Genomic DNA, 19859 nt, shown 5'->3' with positions numbered 1-19859 from the left:
GTATGTTTATGTATTCTTTGACTTCATAGGTGAGAAGAAAAGAAGTGTGTCTATTGTTAGTTGTTTTGTTTTTTTATATACAAGCTTAAAAGAATTTAATTCTGTAATAAAAATGCTGTTTGTCACTAACACCCAGAAAAATGTTCTGCCATAAATGTGTCCTCACTCTACCACCTGTCCTGTGGTCTATCACCTGTGCTTTGGCGGTTTCTGCTTTGCAGGTCATATGGAAGCAGTGGGGGCTTATCGCCCCCTAGTGGGTCATAGAGGCTTTAACAGGTGATCAAGAGACACCACCAGAGAACTGGCCTTGTTGTACCAATACCTTAAAGATGCATCCATAGTAGGCAATGCTAACATTGCTAGAGAGTCTTTTTTATGGCTTTCCCTCCATCAGTAGAGGATTTCTTCAAGGAAAGTTTCTGAGGGGTAAAGATAAAAAATATTTGGACATAAGCAGGTCTGTTATACATGCACAGTCAGATAGGGTTGTTAACAGTTTCTTTTAAATGTGCATGTGTACACCATTTGAAATTGGTCAACATCTTGTGTAAGCTTTAGTGAACCAGATATCCCAAGGCAACGCAAGTTTGATCATTTTGACGCTGTGTAGGAAGAGTTAAATGATAGTAACTCTCCTCATCTGAGCAGTCATTTTGGCTGATGGTGGATTTTTATCGTTGAGAGAAACCATTTAGGTTTCTTACCTTTTAATCCTTCAAATAACTCTCACCAACCGTCAAAGAATATCTGAACTGCAGCTCGAGTATCTAAAACAACTCCCTCCTTACTCGACAGCACCAAGTTAGGCCTGCATCAGTGAGCCAGAAGTTTGATAGAGTAGAATAAAGCAGGGTTCACTTCAGGCAAAGTACAGCAAACATATTTTCCGAACATGAGTCTGTTGGATCCATAGAGTGGAGGGAAAGGTGGATGCATTAATTTGGTGTTGAGTCAGAGCCTATGTCTTCTCTGCTGGTTCTTGCTATGCAGCAAATGTTGCCCTGAGGCACTGATCTAGTATCAGTTTCACATTTTTGCTCTTCCCAGATGTTAATTTTTAAAATGGTGGAGTAAATTTAAAACTGATACAGATCAGAGTCCAATTCCTTGTCTGAGTGCCAACAATCTGTTTCTTTCTCTTTCCCCAACTTTATGGATTTCATTGCCTAGTTTTATGATGCTGTGTTTAATGGAAAGATTTGCAACTGTTAAAAAGTGAGACATGTTGGATGATTGTTTGATAGCCGCAGAAATTACAGTCACACTGTGGCCGTAAAATGCTAAATTGTCATTCCTTTACACCACTAACTCAGACATTTTATCTGAAGCAGGTCATTTTTTTGCTCAGTACGGTCACTGTGCTGCTATAATATAAAACCACTTTCACACTGACTGTAATGCTGAAGGAGTGGCATGCTTCTGCAGTATTGAGTTGTACTTCTGTTAGGCCAGCATGTTGTTGATCTAGAGCAGGTTGTTAGAATGGATAAAACATCCCAATACCTGAACATGTCTACCACCATTTGTTGAGTTTTATCTTTGTTGCATTAGCCTGTAATGCTTAACTCCTAATGTAACCACATTCTTATATAAACTCTGAAATTACCCCTGTAACGTTAAAATATTGATTAATCTCTAAGTAAGACTTTCTTTTAATGACCATCAGTGAAGTTTAGGTATTGTTAATTCAGTTCCCAAGGTTGCTCCAAACAGGAATTTTGGGGTTGATACATATTTTTCCTATCACCTGTAGTGCCATTTATCAGTCTAGGTTGTTTTTGGCTTGAGTTGTTGAGTGTTGGCAATATATCGACCATAGAGATGTCTGCCTGCTCTCCAGTATAATGGAACTAGATGGCACTCTGCTTGTGGTGCTCAAAGCACAAAAAAATTATTTTTGAAAAACTTAATAGAAATGTCTCTCTCCAGAAATCATGAGCCAGTTACTCAAGATAATAAAGACCTTGTTGTGAGCAGTTTCATATAGGAACTATTTTCTTTCTACTGACCTACGCCAGGCAACAGAATCACTGCGATGTTTCCACTGTGTACATTGTCATATGCCAGTTATCCTTTGCCCAACCCCATCCAACCTTCCTCAGGAGGATTATTTCAGTAGTCAGAGGTGGTGCTCAACTGTCGTAGCCTTTTTGGTGACAAGCATTTTCCCATAAACTCGGACTTAAGTTCGAACTGGGACTGTATGTCATGAAAGAACACTTTTGTTGAACAGATGCATCTGAATCTATTTTCTCTTTGGTATGCATGCTTGTTTGTTGTTTGAAGTCTTTGGTATTGCAGGCTGTGTGGACTAAACCTGCCATCTGTTTTTGCAGTACATGTGTATGTCCTTGCCTGACTCACTTCTGTCTTCTCTCTGTTCTAGTCTCAGAGTCCTGGTCCCGGTCCAAAGGGCGCTGCAGTCTCGCAGGACAACAGAGCACTCCTTCCTCCATCCCCCTTCTCCCATCCGCCCCCCTCCTGTCCCGGCAGCAAAAAGTGACAGGGCAGCAGCAGCAGCACCCTCTGGGCTTTGGACAGGTCAGTTCATTTCTTTTACTTTTATAATATATGGGGGATTATACAGAAGTGGAAGGCTTCTAAATCTATTGGTGAATATTAATAGCAGCAGAGCTCCAGGACATTTCTGTCAGAGCAGCAGCATATTTGTGCAATTTTTTAGCTGATCTGTTACAATAACTGGTATTCTGTTTTGCTGTCATCAAGGGCTTGATTAAAATGTCCTGAGTCATGTGGTTTGACTTGTGTGGTTTGTCATTTCTGCTGAAATTAAAACTTAAATCCTTTTTTCACCAGACAGGGACTGTAAAGGAATAGTTCAACATTTTGGGATACTTGCTGATTTGCTTTCCTGCAGAGATTTAAGTTTGGTTCACACCAGAAGCAGCAGCACGCTGATTTTCCACAGAGCACTGCCCCTTCCTTATGAAGCCTGTGTTGACTAATTAGGCTGACAGTTTTGGTGTCTGGTTTGTTGTTTTCTGTAAGTCGCAAGTAAATCCGGCAGGAAGACATACTTACAATCAAATATAAACAATATAAAAAATATATATGATATTTTATTGGGTCTGATAAATGATCAAATATGAATCTCATCTCAAATATTTGTCAGTAGTGTCTAAACAGAGAGTCGAAGAAATGAGCAGACACACACACACACACACACACAGGCCAACAGAGACAGAGCTCTACGTGTCATTTTGAAAGAGCAGAGGAGCAGAACTGCTTGCTGACCGTTACGAAGAAATGTGCTTCTGGTGTGAATGGCCAGGCACCTACCTGTGTGACAGGTCATGTCCGCATCCAGTGTGAACATGGCATTAGATGAGAAGATTGATACCACCCTATTAAATGTCAGGCTAGAGTCAGTACTTGGTTATCTTAAGCCCCTTTCTAATAAGGTTACAGTCGACATTCACACCGGGTCAAATGACTGTGCAGTAGTCACAGTGATTTATTGGCTCCCGCGCCGATAGGCAGTGATGGAAATACAACACTCGGGTGAACATGCTAATAATAGCCCCTTTACCAGTGACACGAAACTAACGTCCGACTCCAAATTAGTTGGCACAGAGTTTGAAAGAGATATATAAAAAGTAGGTAGTAGCCACCGTCACATTTAACTGGCCTCCATACAGCTTTCTACTGTGTACTAGCCTGTTTTCCGGTCTGTCCATGATGTCAAACGGGACACAACAGTATTTCATTTTAAAAAAGGAAAGGCATGTTTGTCTGCCGGAGAGCTGTTTACATGGCTCTAGTTTACTGGCAATAGAAAAGGAGTCTGTTGCCTATTTTTAAGGGGGGTTCCAGTGTTTAAATACCTGCGCACACATTCTAATTTTGGTAGAAGAGGGGTTTTAGTGGAAGCGAGGAAACCGCTCTGTCCACAGGTTATGAAATCCACTTACCTGCACCCCTAAAGCTTACTTGTATAAGCTTAAACAAATATCTTGTTTGACAGCCGAGACATAGTCCACCACGTAGTTCCCATTCCCTGTCTTTGTGCTAAGCTACTGGCTCCAGCTTCATACTAAATGAATAGACAAAAGAGTGGTGTTAAATCTTCTCATCTGACTCGCCATAAAGCAAATTAGCATTTCCCAAAATGTCAAACTATTCTTTGAAGAGCCTGTGTAGTACCTGGGTGTTTGAACAGGTTACATTAGGGTGACTCTAAATCTCACCCTGTGATTGAGCTTTTCTAATTTCTTCCTCAGGTGCAGCCGTACGGTTCAAACCACAGCAACAAAGAGTGGAACGGCAACTATGGGCCAATGCGACCACACGCCTACATCCCCCCTACTGTCCACACACACACCTTCACACACCTGCCACACAGCAGCCCCACACACACTTCAGCCGGCCCGCACACACATACCCAAGGCCTGCCCACACACACCCTTCTGTCCTACCCTCCCAACGCCCCCCTCCCCGCCGGTCACCACCCTCACCCCATCCTGCCCTCTCGCCCTCCCCCACCACCTCTCCTCCAGCACAGTTACAGTCTCTCCCACCCCCAAGGAGGCGCTATAGTTCACCAGGTGACCCTGGGTATCAGCACCCACCCCCACCACCCTGGACACCCAGCTGCCCACCCACACAGGCTCCTCCCCTCCCCAACCATCCACCCGCATCACCAGCCAGGTTACGCCCACCACCCCCACCAGTTCAAGCCTCCCTTCCCCCCTCCTCACCCTTACATGGCCTCCCCGGCCGCCTTCACAGGCTTCCCTCTGAGCCCCACCAAGCTCAGCCACCACCCCCAGTTCTCTTATATCTGAGGAGCAGGACGGGGCCGCAGCACTACCTTCTGGTGAGGAAGGGCAACGGGAAATGGACTGGGGCTGCGACCTGGTCAGGTAGAGCAAGCAGCAGAGCACAAAACGGACACTTATGATAACGAAGATGAGGATGAAGAAGATATGGTTAACAAGAGGAGGATTGATAACATTATGTTTCATCGGGGACTGAGAAAGGCAAACAAAAGTAACGATGCTGAAGATGACGTTTTATGGTGTTTCGAGGACAAATTTACAGTCTCTGCAATCTGGAGTTTCACGTCAAAAGTTAGTGATCGTGTTTGATTGTCAGGGCAGCTTCAGCTCTGAAAGACTTCCTGCAAAATCATGTCAGCCAACAGAGGAAACAATGATCGATTTAAACCACAAAGCTTTATAAGAGAGCGTCACGAGAGTGAATGAATTCACAAATTATAATGATAAGGAAATTTTAATTAAGAATGTGTCCTTTGCACATTACCTCCTGTCATTTGTTGTTTGACTAGTGTTCAGAGAATATGATCTAATTTGAGGCTGGAAATCATTTGTTGTTGTTGTTGCTGTCAGGGTGGTCAGCCCCACCTTACCCTTTATCTTTGTTGCCTTGTAGCATGTGCTAGCCGGTCAGATCTGTTTGTTAAGCCATCCCAGTCTGTATTAACCAGGATTGAATGCTCCTGTCTGTGAGGCAGACGTTACTGCTGCCATCGCCTAGTGCCTTAAAACCAGTGTCTATGACGTTACTTCAGGAGCTTATAGATTGTAAATTAAAATGGGCTTGCAGCACTTAACCTTCAGACTCTGAACATGACGGGCGTGTTGGATAAGTAATGCTTGTGGTTATGTTGTAATATTGGCAAATGTTGGACTTAAGTTTGCTTTCTAACTCAGAGTATGGATTTACTTTAGCTAGAGGCTGCACATTTAGGGCTTTGACTGAATGAGCTTTTTATGTACATAAAGAGTGATTTGATATTTTGATAATCGATTTCTATTCACTATAGTACTTAATTCATAACAGTATTGTCACTGTTTACTGTAACTGCAATACAATCTAGATAGCCTCTGGGTTGCTGTGTTTTTATTATTTAGCATTTAGACTAGACGTGCATTAATGCATTTAATGTTTTAGTTTTTGGGAGTGGCATAGACTTTTATGTTTTTACTTTTAAATGCTTCTCAGTGTTTGAAATAACCTATCAACTTACAGTATCATTGCTGGGCTATTGATTGTTAGAGGTGTTTCGGTAATTGTTTCAGATATTTGTGTGAAACAGACCTTTTTTTTGTCCATGTATTGAAGCCTGTTGTCAGTTTTGATACATTCCTTCAGGGTGGATGCATAGCCTTGATTTTTGTGTGTGTGTGTGTGTGTGTGTGTGTGTGTGTGTGTGTTTTTGATTTCCAGTGTGTAGTAGAGCTGCGTCTTTACCTGTCGTCATATCAGCTGGTATTTTACTCCAATCAGCACCAAAGACTGTTCGTTAATCATTTCTGAAGCATGGTCGATACTATTTCTCCTTTTCACCTCCAGCATACTGTTGCAGTTATCAACATTGGAATATATTGTGAGATCTCTATTTTAAAAATGAGGTTGAGGTTTTATTTTTCTGAGCTATGTTTGGCAAATTGCATTTGGAATGTATAGATAATAAGCTGCTATGTACTGATTATCTGCCACTTCGTAGCTGTGAATTTAGAGGAATAATCTCATTCTAGCCTGCATTCTCTCTTTTGTATTGTAGTTTGATGACTAGATACAATAGAAGTGGGGTTTATTTTATATAGTATATTGAATGCTATTCCTATATGCTAGTGCCTCTGTATATTAGCTTTGTTGTTTTGAAGTGATTGTAAACTGCTGTAATGGAAGTTATCAGTTTTCTTTTTTTTTTTATTCTGTTGCTTTATGGTGTGTGTGTGTGCGTGTGTGTGTGTGTGTGGGTGTGTGTGTTTTTGTGCGTGTGCATTTAGCATCAGTATTTTCAAATGTAGGCTGGGTTCACTGTTGGATTCTGTAACCGGTGTGTCGTTGATGTATTATCGTTTCTCTCGTTTTCTTTCTGACGACATGGCTTTTGTTTCCGTTATCGGACTGTATTTGCAACTCTTTGTACTGTACAACTAGTGCCTTTCTTCAAACAAGTGGCTGACAGATGACGTCTTGCATTGATATTACAGCGGTCGGAAATTTGTAGACTAGTTCCTTTCCGAGGGGATCAGCTCCTATTTTCACATCACGAAACCCCAAAGTTGTTTGTTTGTTAGACTGAGATGAGGTCTGGAAACAATCTCTTTTTTACAGAATCCTAAGAAAGTACAAGTCAGGGAAGTGTGTGTTATCGCGCTCACAAAGAACACCGTGCAGTACTCAAAAAAAAAAACATAGGGCCTGAATATACACAAATGCAAAGCTTTATTCCCGCACCGTGAATGTATTTGTGGAACTCAAGACATCAGTTTTTTGGTTTGCAAATGAGTTGTTGTTGCATTTCTGATGGCTATACAGTGTTTTCTCTCATCTTGTGATTGGGATGTTGATAGTTCTTATATGCAGCTATTACCATAGGTAGATATCATCATGTGTTTGAGTCGAGGGGTCCTTTCAAAAATGCTTTATCCATCAATCGTACTCAAATTGTAGGTCCAAAGTTGTCCCATCCTCATGTACGGCAGCGTATTTCTGCCACCATCACAAAAAACATTTTGTCTTTCTTCTCAGTTTCTTGTTATAACAAGATTTTATATTTATATGATGCTATAACAACATTTGGATCAATATATGTTGGTTTAATGAAATTTTGGGTTATACAAGATAAGGCTTTATGATCTAACAAGAAATTTTGGGGGGATAAACTGAACAAGTTGGTATCGAGTCATAGTGAAACATAACATTAAAAAGATCATTAAAATGAGAGGCTTCTTGTCACGATAAGAAACTGAGCAAATATTTTTTTGTCATGGTGCTACTCTACTTAATGTATTACATTATAATGGTTTTGCTATGTTGCTTAAAGTAATGGGTGTATTTTGTGTACTCGTCTAATCTGCTACTGTGTTGACAAGACAAGCGAGAGGATGCACTGTTCAGCTCGCAGTACAGCCTAGAAGTCATAATTGATAGGCGTGTGTCATGGCACAGTAATCTGTACTTTGCTTTACGGATTTTGTTTCGTAACCATGTGGTGTGCAGCCTCTCATTGATTCCCATATGGCTCTATTCTTTCTGTCAGCTCAGCACCTGCGATGAGATGAAGTCATGTCCCACGCCGTAATCCGCCACCACTTTGGGTTGATTGGTTAGGATAGATAATCTGGCCACCATGCAGCCTCAACGGTTGCATCATCAAAGTCACCAGAGGGTCACAGAGTCCCAAATCTAAAGCTCAACAAGCACACGTAGCCCAGCAGCCTTAAGTAACAAAGCAGGTCATGGGACTGTTTAATACGTCTAAAACAGGGATCTTTTTTTTTTTTAAATGTGGCAATATGCAACGATTAGGACCAGTCTGTGTTCATTAATACTTGAGAGTTTTGGTTGTAGTCTGATTTCAGAAATTAAGGCCTGCTTTTATTGGGCCTTCACATGATAAACATGGGTCTGAACATCTCATTTGGGTACTGGGCTGAGAAACCAATTGTGCAAAATCTGACTCCTAAAACACGTTTTCGGTAGATTTTGTACCACAGCTATCTAATCATTGGGTTTAAAGTACTTGTATTTAGACACAAATATGTAGACGTGATTGCTAAATTGAAACTTTTACTGTTATGTGTAGATCTGTGTGGCTTTATGATTTTATTTTTTGATTTTATGTTTTTTTTCCTTAAATGCTACACTAGTTTGACATGTAGCAACTGCACTGTGCAATATACAACAATATGAGGACTGGGAAAATGATTATCGTTTGGATGTAATAATGTGTGTCTTACCAGTTTGCGGTCGTTTTCTTTTCCCCCCTCTAGTTCTCAGTGAGTTTCAATGTGACCAAGCCTTATGTACTTTGTCACAAAAAGCGGGTTCCTTCTTGGTGACTCTTCTTGGTGAGTGTCAAATTATGAATTGATGGTGTACTATGTTAAGATTCACTTTGAATTAAAAAAGATCTTTTGCTTCAGTCGACGTTGTCTTTATTGATATACGTGTCATGTACAGGTGTTAGTGTTTGACTGTGAGCCATCAAGCATTCACTGTCACATAGCAGCAGTGGTCAAGGCCTCAAACATAAAGTATGTTGGTAATATTAAAACATTTATCCATGAGGTTTCTTTCCAAGTAGCTATTTGTCTGAATTTGTCCACATTCATTCGTTCACTGTGTGGCTGCACTAAGGTGACCTTTCTGGACTCATATTTAAGTGTACTCAAAGACATGAACTATGAAGTGATGATTGTGTAAAATACTGTAATATATGAACCCGGCAAAGATGAAAACCCCTTTTAGCCTTACCAAACAAGGGCCTCATTTTCATTGGGGAAGACGGAGTACATGTCCCCCTCTCTTTTCCAAATGTTATTTTTATTCCCTCTTTTAATGTTTCAGGTTGGTTTCTTTGAAGTTATTTGAGCATCATCCTCTCACTGTCCAGTTGCCAAGGTCCAGATGAGAGGAGATCTCGAAGACTTCAGTAACATGACATGGAATAGAGTCGGACTTGAGTCACAAAGTTGATGACTTTAGACTCAACTTGACAAAATCAAAAAAAAAAAGACTCAACTGGATTTGGCCTCAACACCAGTGATTTGTGATTTCTCTTGGACAAATACTTGATTCCTATCCCTAGGCCCAAAGATAAAAATGTATGTTATTTAAAAAGTGTGCTGTGAATCCGTTCATTTCCCTTTATTTCCTTAATCAACGAACATCAACGCTATTCATTCCCAGCAGCTCGACAATGAATTCCCCAGATGATCCTCTTTGTTTGAACCAATCCAACTGCATCCGCTCAGCTTGCAGGAGACAACCATGAGGAACTAACATTACGTTACAGAGCGCCGATTGGGAAAAAATATGTACTTAAGATTATTTTGTTTGTGTACAAAAACTATACAGTGGCCAACAAAAAATCAAATTGCAGTATGCAAGACGTGCAAGTCGAAAACTACAGACGAGAGATGAAGATGCACAAAGAACACTAAGTCGAGGCTGATATTAACATAGGAACTTCATCTTAGCTTAAACTCAAAGTTTTAGGACTTGGGACTTGACTTGAGAACAGTCAGTCTTGATTTGGGACTTGTGTGCAAAGACTTGAGATTTGTGACATACAAAGCAATGACTTGGTCCAACCTCTGCTGTGCACGGTGAGCACAATGAATGGGTTTTGCTGCTCAGACTTCACACAGGCTGCCCTGCCTTAATGATAAAGGTTATTGGGTCTTTATGCTGCCTGAGAAGAAGACCTGCAGACAAGAAGAATACTCAGGGCAGGAAAAGGCACTGACAGCTTTGTTTTCAGGTAAAATCAATAAATATTTAATCCATATTTTTACTCACAGTCAATATTCTCCTTGAAGATGGTAGAACTGACCATCAGTCACAATTGAGAGCAATGCTCTTTGTGGCTGGTATTCTTCCTCTGGCCACTGAAGTTGCTCGACTCTAAATGTTGGAAGGGAAAACTGATTGTGTGATCTATGTGATTTGGGTAAAGTGGAGAGTGAGTCCTTTGTGGAGCCTACTGTAGCCCACACATCATGAGGACTTCAGAGAGTTAGTGTTTCATGAGATTATATATGAATTTTTAAAGAATTGTGACCAATGTAAGATGGGCATTAAGCAGACGTCAAATTTTACCTTGATTTAGGAGTACATTGCAGGTGGACAGTGGGAGGACAAATGTGCGTCTGAGTTAAGATGAGATGTGGATATAAACCTTTTCATTTAAAATAGACGAGCAACAAAGAATGGGCACATGATTAGGGGGGATATAGACATTTTTCATCACAGACATTTTGACTTGTCAGACACAGATGAAAGTTAGTGATAGGCTATAGTTAATTGCTGAAATGGGACCATCATTAATGTATTTAGGTGGGCTACACCTGTTGTTTTCTGCCATGATAAGTAAAATGTGTGTGGTGAAAAAGCTCAATCTGCATAATGTAACATCAGCCAACACTCTCCAGTGGGTTAAGACATTTGCTTTATGTCTCTGTAGGTTTAGGCCTGTAGTCTTTCCTGGTGAACAATAAGCTCCTCATACAAGTGACGCTGTGTTTTGTTTGCTTTTCCCTGCATCGAGTCAACACCAGACTGTCAGTCTCTCTTGGACGCTGCCTGCCCATCAGAACTACTGGGAAAAACTATAAAACAAGCAATTTGTTTTATAGGCTGTTGTTCTGAATATCATAAAATGGTGATTCACTCTCAGTGGAGAACGTCTAGCCTGCTTCTCTCTGAGAGGTTCACAGGTCCTGTTGTTCAGATAGTTTTAGCTACTAATGACTGGGCATAAATCATCTGGTAACAGGCTCATAAGATTAGATTTCTTTTTCAAATTAAACATGTCTACATTTTTATGACGGCGTATTAGGGCCATTGTACATTAAAAAAAAGGAGCCAGGGCAGAGGAGCAATCTTCGAACAAACAACTTGAATATTTTCTGAGGTTATAAAGTCAAATACTCAGAATGTCAGAGATCAAAGTCGTCAAGTCATGAATTTGCAAGGAAAAGCATGACATATCTAACCCAAAACAGATATTAAAGCTGTATTGGTGTAACGACAGGTTAGGCTACTATCTCTAGTTAATAGTAAATGGTAATACTAGACAAAAACAGCTAACTGAAATGCAGATTTGAATATATTAGAACAATGAGTCAAATAAACACACGTGGTATTTGACAAATGCATTTATTACCAGCAATGACAGTGTCACAAAGACTGGTATTGTTTTCATCTTGTGAGTCTGTGTGTGTTACCAAAATATGATTTGGATGACACCTATTGTAGTGAGAACCACCACACAAAATTTTGAATAATTTACTAGGTGTTTATATGTCTGTCTGTTTGTGGACAGATTTTTGTCACCACGATGACCTACAAGTGGGACGCTGAATCAGTGAATAAAATGAATATTTTATCTTTATTAATATAAATGTATACATGATGACTGGTAATGTATTAAGGAGAGATTCTGAGGTGCAGCCAGCACTAGCTGATGAACATGCATGTACTATAACAGAGTGTATAAAACCTGAGAGGTTCGAAACATTTAAATGTATCAACTTGAAGGAGCTGATGCTAAAGAATCACTGCTCATCACTAGAGCAAGGGGGCAGGAAGTAGGAGGGTAGGAAGAAGGAAAGAGACCACTGACCCCCCGACTTTACACCTGTGGGTTTGTTCTAAGTTGCGGGTCGCTCTGCCACAGCTGGAGTGATCCCATCTCAAGATGGTATTCAATTGACTGACTGCTTGTGTATTGCAGTTTGCTTGAGGCTGGTGTTTCACAGCCACCTCGTTGTTCTTCTGCCTGTCAATGAGCAAATATTTTACAGTGATCTATGACTCAGTAGTAGCAAAATATCTGTTAATCTCGGAGTGTAATATAAGACTCATGCTAAGGTAATTGTAGTAGTAAACTGACATTTGTCTGTGTCATGCACAAACATACCCCTGCCTGTTCTCTGGAAATAATGCTAATGTATCCACCAAACAGCCAGTCCTACTACTCCTACTATGCTGCAGCTGGCGAGTACTAACCCTAACCATGACCTCTTTGCCCTAGTCCTAACACCCTCAGACCTTGACTCATTGACATACAGGCGGTTCTCTTCATACGTTTTTCTACAAAAAGTATTGGACCAAAATTCATACATATCCCAAGTAATGATGAGACGGTAATTTGTGCATAACCCAAGTGTTTTGGAAGGCTGCGGTCATGTGACCATTGCACTGATGGTAGTAAAGAATGAGACGGTCCCGAGCGGCCCAGTTAGGAGGTAGGTTGTGGTGGTGGATGGGTCGTAAAACACAAAACATTCCCTTAAGAATTTCCCCAGGACAGCAGTGTTCAGAACTGTGTGAACTTTGAGTGACCTTTGAGTCATTTTAAGATATGTCCTCACTATGTTTCTTTTCCTAAACCTAACCATAGTAACTTTATGTTAATTACATGACATATTACATAATGTTATTCGTGGGGTGCTAATTTGTAGGATATCATACAAACCTTTGTATGAGGATACGTTGTGACCCGACATGTACCAGCCAAGAGCAGCACTGTGTGATACACTCTCATAGTTTGGTGGGTACTTTTCAAAAAGAAACCTCTGAACTGAAAAATAAAGCCAACGCCAAAGTGCCAAAAACTGCAGTTCTTTGAATGGCTCTAGAAACCAGTTAATCCCCAAAGACCCCCATGTTTAAATGCCCAACTTTACAGCAGAAATAAACATGTTCACAGCCTGGTACAAAAAACGATTCCCCGTTCATGACAGGTGAATCTTTTTATAACTCGCCTGTTTACATTTTATTAAGGTGTAAAGTTACCCATAATTAAAGTGGGGGCTGCTATTCTTGGCTTCTTAGTTAGATCCACCATCACTCCTCTACAGCTCCAGCCTCTTGCCCAAATATGGTCACTGCTGGCTCCAAAAAAACCAAGATGGTGACAGCTGAAATGACGAACTCGCGGTTTCAAAACAGGAGTCAGAAAATCAATGGGCGTCGTCATGGTAGCTATGTCCATTATATTTACAGCCTATGGTTCTTTCTAGCATCTACGTCTGGTCATAACAGCCTGACTAATTAGCTCCCCCCCTCTAAAAACGGACATGAGAGATGAGACAACTCAGCCCCTTTGGGCCTTACGCACCTATTAATAGTTCTGGGTGGGTAACAACAAGCAGGCTTTACACCCAAATATAAATCTCATTAATATAGATAAGTATTGTACATAACTAAATACATTCTTTGTCTAATTTGATGTAGCTTATCATATCTTATTAGTACACTCTAAAATAAAGCCTGTGGTGAGATGAGGACGATCCAACCTTACAGTGAAGTATGGAAGAGTATTAGAACTATACCCAGTAATGAGGGGAGGAAGATTTTTCTTTTGCATTTTGAGGGTAAAGTCATAAAGTCAAGAATAGACTTGACATTTCAAGATTAAAGTCAAACTTTTGAGGATGAGTCTGGCATTAGCACATGTGGCTACCTGATGAAATTGTACTTCAGAATCAGTTTTGGTAACAAGGACATTCTTCTTTAGAGCATAAACACAGTGTGGTAATAAATATCTGGACTTTGAAGAAATTGTGCTGAAAACGGCATCTGTTCAAAAGGAGGTACCACAAGCTTAGATGAGGTGGCTGCATTCGTGCAGACTGAATTTTTTTTTTTTTTTTTTTTTTTTATATATATATACTTTATTAATCCCCAAGGGGAAATTCAATTTTTCACTCTGTTGTCAATTACACACAGGTCCGAACACACACATGCACAAACTGGACCTATACATGCACTAAGTGGAGAGATGTCAGAGTGGGCTGCCCATGACAGGCGCTCTGAGCAGTTGGGGGGTTCGGTGCCTTGCTCAGGGGCACCTCGGCAGTGCCCAGGAGGTGAACTGGCACCTCTCCAGCTACCAGTTCACGCTCCATATTTTTGGTCCAGACGGGGACTTGAAGGCGACCCTCCGGTTCCCATCCCAAGTCCCTATGGACTGAGCTACTGCCGCCCCCAGATATGTAATGGACCAACATGTTCTCATCCCAACTCATTGAACATCACAGTTTATTCAGTGGACTTTCACTTCTAAATATGACATGCTACTGTAGGTTTCCTCCTGCTTCTGTTGTTGACATTCCAGTATTCCATTGGTCTTGTTATATGCATTGTGTCTCTTCAAAATACACCTTTGTTTTCACAGGACATGTAGCCTACAGTTCCTGCTTCTTAAATGCATACAGTCAAAATAAACTTTGGTAAAACACTTCATATTTATGTTCATTTCCTTGTGCAACAAAAGCGTGTGGATAGGTTTAGAAAAAAGTATCATGGTCTGGCTCAACATTCACACGGCAAGCGAAAACCGGGCTCCTGTGAGAAAGTCCTGTGTTTGTTGGACCCATCTATTTCCCTTCCTGCCTGCCCTATAGAGACTTTTCAGCACCCAATATTGTTTTACCATGGCACCATCCAGCATCAAAACACACTGCTCTGTGGTGTATCATACTGCCACGAAAGATACCTTTTGCACTGGTGTCTGACGCTGAAATCACTGACAAAGGGGTGGTCTTTGAAGATTGAGGAATGAGAATGGGCTGAATAGTCAGATGCAAGGGTATCAGTGGTTACACCTGCATGCAGTCGGCTATTGAGCGAATTTGTTGTATCAAAAGACACAATTTGATGGAACTGAGGAGATGACTTTATTCTTGACATTTCATTTTCCCCTTACGCCTGACCCTAATGTTCTTCCATAGCATTTGGTGTCCGCAAAAGTTAGTTCCCTAATTTGAAATTCAAATAACTTCTCATAAGCCTCCCTCTGTGCAGGTTTAGGCTAATGCATTTTGATGACATAACACAGTGTTTACACATTTATGGCCACAGGGAGTGTTTCAGTGGCAAAATAATGATTTCACCATTATTTCTTTTACAGTAAATTGGACTCAATGGGAACAGGTCTAATGATGAGTGTATTTCCCCGATGTGGCTGCCTACTTTTGTGAGTGTTTACTGGCAGGATGACTGTGCCCTCAGCTCCCACCAGGGGCCGCCTGCCTCCTGCTGAACTCAGATCTGCCACAACACATCTTAGAGCAGAGCAGCGCTGGCGTCACTGCCTGCCTTAATGTGAGGTGCGGAGGGCTCCATGTACGCTCCGTTACAGAGGACAGAAAAAGACACGAGTCTTATCTCTCGTGTCCGTTTATAGAGGTGTGGGAGCTAATTAGTCGGGCCTTTATGACCAGTCTGTTTCTATCGTTTTCACCGTAATTACACCAAACACGCAGGCTGTTGGTTTCTACCTGCTGAACTGCGTCAAGCTAAACACGGTTAGCCAAAACAACACCGGAAGTGAGGCAGTTCACCCATAAACAACTAAAGTGTATGAATTTATCACAAGGTAGGCTAATTAATGTGATTAACAGAACAGACAAATGTATAATACACAGAGTAAAAACATATAAAATTGATTCTCTAGCTGTAAAATGGATGCTAAAGACAACTTGAATGTAGCTGTCCTCAAAGGCTGTGAGCTCCTGTGAGCTAACCTTGGTCAGCCAGAAAAAAGGTGCCACAGAATTTATGTTAAGAGGGTTTAGTTAGTCAGTTTACAAACATTTATTCAGTGCAAAATGCTAGTGGTCTGACATATTTACCTTATTTTACCTCAGGATAAAGCTTCCCACTAAATACCCAGATCAAACAATATTTTATAAACTAATCCTGATTTTAGCCCATAGTTGGGATTAATACTCCAGTTGGCATTGGCAGGATCAGGTAATGACATCATACTATTGGGGCCTACAGGCCTATAAAACATCTGAGTAGGATCCATGGGCCTGTCAGTCAGCTGAGCTCATTAAGTTTACCCTACTTTTAACTTCATGAGCATCAAGACAGAATGAAACTAAATTATATAAAGGAGATATTCTGACTTTTAGTCCCCGGACCCTACATACCCCATAATGCAGCCTCCCTGCCTGAAAAAGTCATGGATGTAGAGACCTGGATACAGTGTTGGAGGTGGGGCCTGGTTAATTTCCTATGAAAGGTACTCAGTAGCACACAAAGCCAAAAAAATTTGACGTCCCAGGTATAAAATTACCGGGATCTTTCACAACGTTGGACCCATAGAGCAAGCGCATTAGGGACTCCTCCGACTCAGTGGCTCACTTTCATTTCAGCCCTCCACTAACCTGAACGGGGATAAAATGATTTAAATGTGCGGCTCTTCTGATTTTCCCAGTGTAATTGGACTGAATGGATCAAATCCCGATGGTGAATTAAGTCATTTGCAGGGGTTATGACACTCAAAAAAATGTATCCTCTGATTTACAAATGTCTCTTTCACGAAGTAAGTCTGAAGGAAGAGCCTTTTTGGGTCCAATGGCATCACGTGACAGACTCGGAAATCGTAATTCCACACTTTAGCCACTATATCAAATTGTCTCTAAAGCCTGGCACTGTTCCTGGGGGCTTGGGAAAACGCAGAAAATGCGCCAGGCTTTGAGAGACATGTATAGCTGCAGACACATTTAACTTGTACACAACACACCCCTACAAACCTTGCCCGCCACCACTAATACAAAACCAATCCACCAGTGCAATAGTTATCTGAACTGTGCTACAACACGACACTGTAATGAATAAACATGAGGCCAAACATAGCAATGATCTGCTTTATAATTCATTATTCATGAAGACGTGATTCACTTTATAAATAAAGAGATGTAACCCAAACCATTACCCTTACTCAAACCTGAACTACCTCTTGTTTAACCTAATACTTAATAACTAGCTAATTGCTTAGCATTTTTGTTGGGACTAGTGCTTCCGGGTCAAGGGGCAAAGGGGGCTGATTGGTGAAGACATGTAGATATGATGGGCAGGTCATGTAGCTGCTCAAGCCGCAGCTATACCCAGGCTTTGATGCCATGATGATGCCTTGGGGCCCAAAAAGACTCTTTCCCATGGACTTTTATTGGACTTTTATTGGGAAAGAGACGTCTTTAAATCAGTGAATACATTTTTCTGAGTGACACAACCAGCATGAAATGACTCGTTTCACTTTCGGAATTTGATCCATTTAGTCTGATAACATTTTGAAAACCTAGAGGAGCTGCACAGTTGAATCATTTATCCCTATTCATGTAGCCTAAGTGGAGTGCTAAACTGGAAGTAGCTGGATCGGCTGGCAGAAGACCCTCTAGTGCGCTTGCTCTATGGGCCCAATCATGCGGCAGCAGTGTTAATCATACGGGTAATTTTATATGCGGCAGTGGAACGTTTTTGGCTTCATGCGCCACTGAGCAACTTTCATAAGACGAAACAGGGCCCCACATCCAACACTACATCCAATTCTCTTTATACATCCATGCATGAAGCCAAAGAAGTTAGGCTTCTTGGGTATAAAATTACCTGGATCTTCCACATCATTGTGCCTATAGAGTAAGTGCACTAGACACTCTTGCCGGCTGAGCGGCTAACTTTCAGTTCAACCCTCCTCTAACATGAATGGGGATAAAATGATTGAATCGTGCAGCTCTTACAGGCTTTCAGAATGTTATGGCACCGAAAGGATTAAATCCTGATAGTGAAACAAGTCATTTTGCAGGGGTTGTGATGGCCAAAAAAATACAATCACCGATTTACAGATGTCTCTATATAGTCTATGGGAAAAGGCTTTTGGGGCCCAGTGGCATCACGTGACGGACCTGGAATTCTGTGTAATTCCATGGTTTTGCTATGTTAAATTGGCTTCAAATCCCAGTGTTGGGTCATGGAAAAACTTCTGTCTTTCAAACTTCATGCCCCAAATGTCTAGTCTCAATACCTACATAATCCCATTGACATAATCACAGTCTCCTCAGATTTAAAGCTGCCCAGAGCCACAGAGGACTATGCAACGGTTTCATAGGCTGAGTTTAGGCTACCTATGTCAGCTAGAGTTAACTGCAAAATCAGTGCAGTGCACCTTTAATCACACCATGCCAAATGTAGGCCACTTCCAGACAGATTGAACGCTTTTATTTTGAAGGCCGCATTAGCAGTTTTCCGGTTCTGTATCTGTGTATTGATGCAGTTGCCAGCAGAGATGGAGAGCGCTTTGCGGTCGCAGTAGGGACTTCAGACTCCACACACAGCGCGCGTAGGCTACACACAGAAACAGAGACAGTGAGACGCGCAAAAGGTAAAATAAAAACCTCTTTGTTTTCGTATCGATCCCCACAGCCTCCAGCAGGCTCATGGAGAGCGGAGCCCTGCTTGTCCGCACCGGGGGCAGGTTGATCGGATGCCTTTCACCACAGCAGCGCCGTTAGATGTTTTCCATTCAGGATTAATTGGTTGACCAATGGCTCCAAAACATGCGCTCCTCTCCAGCAGCGGCAGCAGTGGCCCCGGGGTTGGAGGGGTGAAGAGTAAAGGAGACCCCGTCTCTTCTTCTCCGACGGCATGGATCCTGGATGCGGGGATGGTGGCCGTCTGTTCGCCGAGGAACGGGAAGAGGACGCGAGCGCTGGATGGGATGCTGGCCCGGTGGTTTGTGACCATCGGCGCGGTGCTGATGCTGATGCTGCAGAGCTCCTTGGCCGCTGACGGTAAGACACTGATGCTGTGTTATTACCCAACCTGTAAGAGTGTTTTTTTTTATTCCTTATAATCAAATAAACCATAAACACCACAACTGAGGCAGACTGAGTGTCTCTGGGTGCTCTGACTCACAGTCCAGTCTCCATTTGGCTTTATTCATCACATTAATAACGCAGTACTGTGTGAGCCAGTTTACGAGAAGATCAGTGTGTGGAAGATTTCATCAGACTGTTTGTAAGCGATCATCACTAAAAACAGCAGCTGTGTTGCGTAAGACATGGCCGTCATGTTAATGCGTCTGGCGTTATTTTGGTTACCTCTGGGGGGTTTGTTGTTCTGGCGGCACTTTCTATATGTCACTATGTTGTTTTTAAATAATCGATGTAATGGCATTCAGGCCCTATAACCGTTGTCACGTCCCCAAAACACGCAGCCGGAGCGCACGGTGGACCGCAGCGCTGCGCCGCGCCGCCACAGCGCGCTCACCGCGGCTGTTTCCTTGCATCAAGGAGGAAACTTTTTATTCATTCATGGAGCGTTGAGCCCCGAGGTCTTCAACCTCGAACATGATCCATAGGGGACGTTTCATAGTCGGCACAAATAAATAATATATGATCTCCGTGTCTTCACAGCCATCCGAGGGAAACAAAAATAGGACCAAAGACTTTTACATATTTCAGTCATATTTCTTTGACGACAGCTCTGACGGAGGACAAGACATTCTTGTAAATCAGCAAAGAGACAGGTTTTTAATTATTTTAACATAATATTGACAACAA

At 41.7% G+C, this 19859-nt stretch overlaps 2 protein-coding genes across 7 annotated transcripts in view; both read left to right on the top strand.

Annotated features, from left to right (window-relative positions):
• Positions 1 to 4953, top strand: part of hipk3a (homeodomain interacting protein kinase 3a) — a 30241-nt gene extending 25288 nt beyond the window's left edge. For all 3 annotated transcript variants that reach the window (XM_033634638.2, XM_033634635.2, XM_033634637.2), the window contains exons 17-18: positions 2390 to 2544; positions 4245 to 4953. In XM_033634638.2, the coding sequence (XP_033490529.1) occupies positions 2390 to 2544; positions 4245 to 4808 (719 nt within the window). In that variant the 3' untranslated portion in view covers positions 4809 to 4953. The remainder of the gene's footprint in view (positions 1 to 2389; positions 2545 to 4244) is intronic.
• A 13606-nt stretch (positions 4954 to 18559) lies between these two features.
• Positions 18560 to 19859, top strand: part of kiaa1549la (KIAA1549-like a) — a 130798-nt gene continuing 129498 nt past the window's right edge. For all 4 annotated transcript variants that reach the window (XM_078168183.1, XM_033635642.2, XM_033635641.2 and 1 more), the window contains exon 1: positions 18560 to 19088. In XM_078168183.1, the coding sequence (XP_078024309.1) occupies positions 18842 to 19088 (247 nt within the window). In that variant the 5' untranslated portion in view covers positions 18560 to 18841. The remainder of the gene's footprint in view (positions 19089 to 19859) is intronic.

Source organism: Epinephelus lanceolatus, chromosome 5, assembly GCF_041903045.1.
Source record: "Epinephelus lanceolatus isolate andai-2023 chromosome 5, ASM4190304v1, whole genome shotgun sequence".
NCBI classification, from domain to species: Eukaryota; Metazoa; Chordata; class Actinopteri; order Perciformes; family Serranidae; genus Epinephelus; species Epinephelus lanceolatus.
This window is presented reverse-complemented; position numbering and strand designations above follow the sequence as displayed.